Genomic DNA, 8,729 nt, shown 5'->3' on the forward strand with positions numbered 1-8,729 from the left:
GGTTAAGGCTGAGGTGAGAAGCTCATGCGTGGCTGGGGTGGCCCCCGAACGCTGTCCTGAGGGGCCTCACAGAGACGGGAGCCCCTGCAGCGGGGGAAGCGGCGAGGGGCCTCCTCCAGAGCCCCAGGAAGGGGGTCGGCGGGGCCGGACCAGCAACGATTCCAACAGCAACCCCAGGTCTGCCCTCCGGCCTCACAAGCGAGACAATGCGTCTCTGTTTTGGTACAGCAGCTGCAGGAGACAGGCCAGCGCCCTAAGCAACCTTCCCGCCCTCCGCCTTCCAGTGCGGGCAGGACGGTGAAATCGAGGAAAGCACAGGTAAGTGCCGCCACCAAAGTGCAAGGCTGTGTGTCCACGGGGCATGGGAGCTGCCGGCCGGTGTCCCTGCCCGCGGGTGCTGAGGCCGAACCCCGTGGCGATGTCGTGGACGCTGCTGGGCAGTCGGTGCCGCTCCCCGCCCTGGGGCCTCATCAGATGCGGGATGGGGACACCGCGGGTGGAGCGAGCCCCCCAGGGCCCCTGAAGGGGGCACAGCTTCCTTCGGAGTCGCCCTCACACCTCGGCCAGAACTGACATCTTCTGCCGAGAGCTGCCGAGGCCCGAAGCCCAGAATCCCCAAAACGAAGTGGCCAGAGGGTGGTGTGGATGCTGGCCAGGCGGCTGCTCAAGGTGACAGGGGCGGGCAGACGCAGGGGAGACACCAGGGATGGCCCACGTCACCCTGCAGCCAGGCGGTCCCACGGGGTCCTGACGGTGACGTGGAGCCTGGGTGCGGCGGCCGCGGGCGGGCCCAGGAGGCCTCGGTGGCCACCGCACAGCCATGGAGCGTGGGGCGGAGCCTGAGCCCGGTGCCCTCCACTGACCGCAAGGCCAGGTCCTGGCTCCGGCCCGGGGACGGCCGCCCACGCTGCTGCTGTGGGGTCCGCGGGTCCCCGTGTCATTGTGCAGGTGCCAAGGTCATCAGGGATTCCCATTTTCCCTTTTTTTCAGGGTGTTTCGAGTACAAAACCACGGATTCAGAGGCTGTGGAGAGGGGTTCCCGGGCAGCCCCTGTGGCCCTCCTGGCCCAGCCACCGTCGGAGCGTCCCAGGAGAGTCTGCATTGGGCCTTGCTTGCTTTGCGGGAGTCCCAGGAACGTATGATTCCTCATGAGGGGCCGGCGTGTGGAGAGGACCCGAGTGGGGCCGGGCCTGGGGGTGCCCGTGGGGCGCAAGCCACGTGTGTCGCTCGCCGAGACCCAGAGCGAAGCCGCCCGCCCCACCTAGATGGGTCCTCCCCACCGGGGCACCTGCCCTCCCGTGTCCTCTGCACAGAGACTCGGCCCTCGGGGACTGGGGCTCAGCCACTGTGGGACTGGGGTGGGGTTGCCTCGAGGACCCTGGGGCTTCATGGGCAAGTCAAGTCCAAAGGCCTTGTGCCCGAGGAGGGGTCTCTGAAGGCTGCCCCTCAGGTCCGAGACCCCAGCGAAGGCACCCTCTGGGACGCGTCCAGGGCGGCAGAGCTGAGGCCAAAGACGGTCTGCTTGGCCACCCAGGGGCTCCTGCTGCCCACCGGTCCCGGCGCCGCCTCCAGCCTGGGCCCCCGACCCTCCCGGAGGCCCGGGTCTCCGGGGTGGACCCGCACTGGTGGTCCAGAGGGGGAGGGCCGGGCACACAGGGGACCCAGCACCCCATGCGGAGCAGTGGGTGTGCAGCCACAAAGAGACACACGATTCCAATTTCCTGGAGCCTACGCTCATGAAGCAAAGAAGAAAAATCACGTGATCGCTGTATAGAAAAACATCTGAGAACATTCAGTGTTCATCCATGAAAAAATTCTCAGCACACTAAGAATAGAAAGGCATTTCCTTGACTGAACAAGCAGTTTGCTCGAAAAACCTTCAGCAAATATAACCCCAAGCAGTAAAACAGACGACATTCCCCGCAAGACAGGAATGGTAAGTATGCCTTCCAAAACATCTTCTCAGCGCGGTAGGGGAGTAACCGCTGTCCTATCGTTCCTGAGAGAGACAGAGACAGACAGAGACTGAGAGACAGACAGAGACAGAGACAGAGATAGATAGAGACAGACAGAGACAGAGGCAGAAACAGAGACCGAGAGATAGAGACAGACAGAGATACACAGAGACAAAGAAAGAGAGGCAGAGACAGAGAAGCGGAGACAGAGACTGGGAGACAGAGACAGAGACCAAGAGACAGAGGGACAGAGATAGGAGATAGAAACAGAGACAGACAGAGACAGAGACAGAGGGAGATGGAGAGATAAGGAGTGGAAGGAAAAAGGAAAAGCAGATTATTCACAAATGGTATCATCATAGAAATTAGGGGAAAATGAACAGGATGCAGAATCAATAATAAAGACAAGACATAAAGGGTAACGTGGAAACCCAGAAGCATTGTGCACACGTTACCAGAGGAAATAGCACGTAGCAAGTATGTGAGATGCAAATACGACGTACGGAATCGGCTAGATCTCTGTGTCCCAGAACAAACACGTGAGAACCTGTGCAAATCTACTAACAGACGCGAACTTCGTGGAGACGCTGATAAGGCTCTAGCTTCTCGGCACCACCGCGCTGACGGAGCGTGAGCCCGGGCGGCTGGCGAAGACGGTGCCCGCCAGGACCAGTCAGCGCCCATCCGGTTTTGCTGCAGGACGCGGCAAGCTGCCGCAAATTCGCGGGGACGCTCGCGGCACAGGACAGCCAGACGGAGCGGGTGGGGAGCTGTCCCCGTCGGAGCCGAGACGGAGGCGCTGCCGCGGGACAGACCGGCCGACAAGGGGCGGGCGGGGAGCGAGGACAGACGCGTGATCCGACACGCAGGGACGCCGCAGAGGGCCTTCTCGGCGGACGTCTCGGGAGAATCAGCCGTGGCTTCAGAAAAGAGTCTCGCGTCCGGGCAGAAATGCTGGGTAGAAGACGTACAGGAGCAAGCAGCTAGGTCCCTAGGGGGGCAGGGCTTTCCGAAACAAGCCAGAAAAGGCAGAAAGCGCCAAGGCGGAGGCTGGTACATTGAGCAGCCGTGAACTGGAGAATGCTCGCTTGTCGCGACACACGCAGGCTGCAGAGACCAGGCGTGGGGCCGGGACGAAGCGCTCACGTTCAGATGACGTCAAGGACGCCGAGCCGTCAATGAGGAAAACACCAAGGGCCCGGGAGCACACGCCGTCCAGCCTCATCGGTAACGACGGCCGCCAGGGGCAAGTCGGGACACAGGCAGTGTCACTCCCTACGGACACCGAAGTCAGCAAAAACCAAGCGACTTCTTGCTTGGGGTCGTGGTACGAACAGCGGTATCGTCACAGGGAGAGGGAGGAGCGGACCAGACCGAGGCTCGGCGGGAGCTGCCCCTCGAGCTGCCGGGGCGCTTTCTTCCAGACCCTGAAGAGCCAGCAGAGCCTCGCGTGGACCAGCGTGGCTCCCGCCTCCTGTAGTGAAGTCACCTCCCTGCGGTGCGTACCCACAGGTGCGGAACCGGACCCGTGGCCCCAGAAAACCGTTTCTCTTCCTTCTGTTGGGCCCGTCCTCGGGAAAAGTAATGTACCGTCCCCAGACTCCATTCCCGCCCCTCTGACTACACGCGGGCTGCCCGTAGGGCCCTCAGAGGCCGGAGGCCGGAGCTGCCTGTGCTCCCGGCGCCCCTAGCGGAGAGACCCAGCGCGGGTTGTGACGACTGTACCCCTTACCTCCTGATACCCTCGGCCGGCCTCCGCAGCCTGCGTGTGTCACCGGCCCCCGTTGACCGTGGAGAGATGGGGCTACTTCCCCGTTGATCGGAGCGTCCCCTTCTCTGTGGGGCAAGTCGCGGGGAGGTGGATCTCAGGGTGGTGGGCACCCCAGCGGGCCGGGGCCTCGGGTGCTCCTGGGGAGCAGGCAGTGGACCACTCGCTGGGTGGGGCCGGGCCAGGGGGTCCGGGCGCTCTCCAATCTCCCCCCTGCGCCGTGGGGCTGGGCTCATCGCGGTCCCTAAGGCCCGAGCCCTCCGACGGCCTCAGGACAGAGGAAACAAACACGCCAGCCCACGTGCTCCTCCCTCCACCCGTGTCTACACGGCGGCCTGCCCTGCACCCACTGCACCCCAGCACGGCCTCGCGCCGCCAGGCCTGCACCGCTCCAGCCCCCGGAGCCGCCCGGCAGAGGCCCCAGCCGCCGGCACCCTCCCAGGCAGCCGGCAGGGCAGCCCCCACTGGGGCCCGTGGCACACCACACCAAGCCGCCTCCGGACGGGCGGTGGCCGTGCTCACTGCCGTCTGCCCCCCCCCCCCCCCCCCCCCCCCAGCGCAGGTAGCTCCGCCAGGGCCTGGCCCCGAGCAGCTGTACGAGTCCAGGAGGGAGTGCGGCCAGCCTCTCCTCTCTGTGAGGAGCACCGGTCTGGGGGCCTGGCCTGCCTGCTCCCCTCACTCCATGGATCCAGCTAACCGTCAGGAGCAGGTTAGCTTGAGTCCGTTTGCTGTGCGGTTGGTGTTTCTGTCTTAGACGTACTCTGGAGAGGTGGGCCTCTGCTCCCTGCACAAGGGTGTTTCTTTATTTTTTTCAAGTTTATTTGTTTTGAGAGAGAGAGAGAGTGTGTGTGTGGGGGGGGGGGGGAGAGAGAGAGCACAAGCACACACAGCAGGGGAGGGGCAGAGGGAGAGACAGAACCCCAAGCAGGCTCCGTGCCGTCAGCACAGAGCCCAACGTGGGGCTCGATCTCACAACCATGAGATCGTGACCTGAACTGATATCAAGGGTTGGACGCTTAGCCGACCGAGCCACCCAGGTGCCCCAAAAAGTATGCTTTTTGATGCCCGGGTCTGCCACACCATGTGCGAACCCACGAACACAAACCCGTGAGCCAGCAAGACGGGCGCGCTGCTCTCCGGGACGTGCCAGCCTTCACCCAACAGGGTGTCCCGCAAGGGCGGCCCCCAGGGCCTCCAGGGCCGACAGCCCGTCCAGTGTCCGTCTTCCTAGGGCCTTGGGAGGGGACCCCCTAGTGGGGCCGTGGGCCTTCTCCCCCACCCACCGCGAGCGGCGTGCAGGGCTTGGGGGCGGCCCCTGGCCACGGGGTCGGCTCTCGGGGAGGCCTCACTGTGTCCCCGCAGCGTGGACCCTCTGCTTTCTCCGCCTGCACCTGGGCGTGTGTGCGCGTGTCCGCCCACCCGTGGGCCCAGGCTGCCTCTGTGTGCCACTTCTTACCTAAGACTGTAATGTTGATAATTTAGTGAACCGGTACCATGAGCCTTTCCAGGCAGGACCACAAAATTAGCAAAGTCCTTTGCACTATCTTCCTCCAAAAACTTTATTCGTAAATCAAAGGCGCAAGGATTCATCACCCAGATGGTTCTGTCAGGACTAGCCCATCCAAGAGAATGCACCACAAGACATCTATAAAACTAGATTTTCTAATAGTCACATTAAAACAAAAACAAAAACAAAAAACAAAAACAAAAACGAGCGCCTGGGTGGCTCGGTTGAGCGTCCGACTTCAGCTCAGGTCATGATCTCATGGTCCAGGAGTTCAAGACCCACGTCGGGCTCTGTGCTAACAGGTCAGAGCCCGGAGCCTGCTTCTCACTCTGTGTCTCCCTCTCTCTCTCTCTCTGCCCCTCCCCTGCTGGCGCTCTGTCTCCCTCTCTTTCTCTCAAAAATAAACATAAAAATAAATAAATAAAAGCCCCAAAAGAAACAGATGTCGTTAGCTTTAATAATATGCCATTTAAACCAACGTACCCCAGATATAATTTTGGCCGAAATGTAACCGAAATGTAAAGTTGTTGCCAAGATGCTCTGTGTCCCTTGCCCTGCGCTGTGTCCTTCCACATGTCTGCGGAGGGCAGGTTTCAGGGGCCCCACAGGCCCGGCGGTTGGCGGCCACCAGCTGGACACCCAGGCCCAGACTTGCCATGTCAGTCAGGTGCTGCCTTGCCCAAGTCAGCCCACGTCTGTCCTATATGGCCCTGGGTTGCAGGATGTGTGGGGCCCAGGGGCAGGGGGGTATTGGGAGAGGGAAGGACACCTCAGGTCCCTGCACGTCTCCTGGGGACCGAGCCCCTGACGTGCCTGAAAACCTGTGTGCCCTCCAGCCCCACCTGCAGTTGGAGGGGAAGCCGCGAGGGGGACAGGAGGTAGAAGGGTCACCACAGGATAGGGCGGGCACAGAAGGTAGGACCAGCCTGTCCTTTGGGAGCAAAGTCTCTGGCCCCCAGGTAACGGCAGAACCACCCCAGCTTCTCCCCAGACAGGGGTGGTGGGGGGGGGGGGATCCCGCGTCCTGGACCCTGTGAGAAGGATGGTCCTCACGCTGTCCTCGTCCACACCAGAGGACTGAGGTCACAGGGAAACAGCCACTTTGAGTCTACGGAGACAGAGGGTCACTGGCACCCAGAAACTGGCAGAAACACCTAACGGTCATTTTCACGAGTTGACGAAGGCTGAGCAAGGACAGACTCCACATCTTCACGGTTTTGCCTCCAGGAACCACACCAGGTTCTCCTGGTGAGGATGCAGACACCTCCACCCGAGAGGAGGGCTCGGTCCCCACGGGGACTGGTCCCCATCAGGGCAGGCCTGGGCTGAGCGTGGGACGCTGTGCCCTGGAGGAAAGGTCCCAGACGCTCCGTCCCGCACGTGTGGCCGCCTGAAGACACAGATGCTGCCGAGGGAGGGTGTCCAGGGACGCCCAGAGCCAGAAGGGGAGACGACACGGCCTCTGAGCCCTGGTGCCGAGGCCACCGGCAAGCGCAGCCTGTCTCTGGCCAAGAGAACACAAAGCCCATCAGAAAGGCCTTCCTCGCTCGGTGCCACTTACCCCGCACAAGCGTCCGGCTTTCAACGTGAGCCACAAGACACACCGCCATCTGGGAAACGCCACCACCACAAGAGACTCTACGAGACACAGCAGGGATTCTAGAATTTGGGGACTGGGATTCCCTTTTTATCACTTTCGGTTTTTAACAGTTTGGCAGAGAGAGGGAGAGAGAGAGAATCCCAAGCAGGCTCCGATCTGTCAGTGCAGAGCCCTACTCGGGGATCCATCCCACGAACCGTGAGATCGTGACCCGAGCCAGAATCAAGAGCCGGACATTGAACTGATGGAGCCCCCCAGGTGCCCCTGGGGCCTGGGATTTAAGATGCCAGTGATGAGCGTGTGAGGGGCTCCAGTGGGAAAAGTGGACGGAATCGGTGGCCTGGAGCAGGGAAGCCCCAGGACACCATGGACCCCACACGCGCAGCTAAGAATTCCAGGAGGAGGAGGGAAGAAGGCAGAGGACCCATTTGCCGTGAAAGTGCCTGGAATCTTCCAGAGTTAATGAGACTCAAACCGCAAACCAGGAAGCTCGGGGCACCACCAGCAGAATGAACCCCCCCAGACAGACACCTCAGCAAATCCTACTCCAGCTGGAGAAGGGGAGGCGGGGAGGACGCATGAGGAGCCGTCGGACGAACGTGCCAGCTTCCCTCCAGAAGCCAGGATGGGGACCCCAGCTCACCTCCCGAGCCCGTGGCTCCAGGCCTTCCCGGAGGGACCTCGCACACGTCCCAGAGCCCTCCTTGAGGACAACGGGGACGGGAAACCACGACCAGAGGAGCCTGGGGAGACATGGCAGTAGGCCTGTGTCTGTTCGTGTGTGTCCGTCAGTCTGTCCATGTCTCTGTGTCCGTTTCTACGTGCGTCTGTCTGTGCCTGTATCTGTCTGTGTGTCTGTCCATGTCCACGTCCGTGTGCGAGCCTCCCAGGAGGTGGAGGGCGTCTAGTCTGAAGGGCCCTCTTGCAGCCTTGGTTCAGAGGTTCAATTGTATGTTCAATTGTATGTAAGAGCATACAATTGACGCAGGAACCATTTCCATTAAAACAATTTCCACGATACGTGGACAGAGCAAGGTCACGTCCAGGGTCATGCGGAGGCACGCTCAGGTGCACGCGCTCCCGGTCGGGTCTGTGTCTGCTGTGCTTATGGCCTCCAAACAGCATGTCTCCCCAAGCGAGCACTGGTGCTAAGTAGGCGAGGTGGGTGCGTGCACTGGCTGCTTACCCCCGCTCCCCGCTCAGGTGCCCTCCACCCCCCCCCTGCTCCCCCTTCAGGCGCCCCCCCCCCCCCCGGCAGGCATCCTCCCCACTGTACAGGAGAGCGCTGGAGTGCCACCGGAGGCGCTCCCTGTGGTTGCACTTGACTTAAAGCTCCGAGTCGGTCTGCCCGGTCTCTCCCTGTGATGAATCACTGAATCACGGGCCGCCAGACACAGTCACACCCGCCCTGACAGCCCCATGTGGAAGCAGGCCTGGGGCCAAGTGGCTTAATGCTTAACGTCTGGGCCCCAATGCAGCCTTGCAGGCCAGCGGTCTTGCCGGTGGCCTGGGGCGCTCGGGCGGGACCGGGCCCACCCCACTTCCCTGCAGGCTGATGAGGCTACGTGGCCCACGTCCTCAGATGACCCCTGCCTCAGGCACCAGCCATGCTGTCCTCCCTCCCCCGCCCCCCCCACCACTTTCTGGCCTCAAATCCCTGAGGGGCATCTTGGTGATGGATAGATGGAGGCGTCATGACCTCAGCACGAGCAGCAGAGAAAACCCTAAGCAGGCGAATGAACCTGAACAAACGGAGACTTCGAACAAAAGGCAAAAATGTCTGGACTCCAGGAGGCGTCACCCCCAAGCGGCCGCTGGAGCACTTGTCGAAGGGAAGCTTCCAAGCTGACGATTAAGAGCGTGACGAGGACAGTAACCAAGCTCCGAGACAAGGGAGAG

At 61.7% G+C, this 8,729-nt stretch overlaps 1 protein-coding gene across 1 annotated transcript; it reads right to left on the reverse strand.

The window, feature by feature from the left end:
- Positions 1 to 5,581: 5,581 nt before the first annotated feature.
- On the reverse strand, positions 5,582 to 8,040 carry LOC123606117. The gene is made up of 2 exons (XM_045494066.1): positions 7,474 to 8,040; positions 5,582 to 6,868 (listed from the first exon to the last, which is right to left on the reverse strand). Exons 1-2 carry the CDS (start codon positions 7,953 to 7,955, stop codon positions 6,385 to 6,387), a joined length of 966 nt encoding a protein of 321 aa, XP_045350022.1. The 5' UTR covers positions 7,956 to 8,040; the 3' UTR covers positions 5,582 to 6,384.
- Between the last annotated feature and the right edge of the window lie 689 nt (positions 8,041 to 8,729).

This window comes from Leopardus geoffroyi, chromosome A2, assembly GCF_018350155.1.
Source record: "Leopardus geoffroyi isolate Oge1 chromosome A2, O.geoffroyi_Oge1_pat1.0, whole genome shotgun sequence".
Taxonomy (NCBI): Eukaryota; Metazoa; Chordata; class Mammalia; order Carnivora; family Felidae; genus Leopardus; species Leopardus geoffroyi.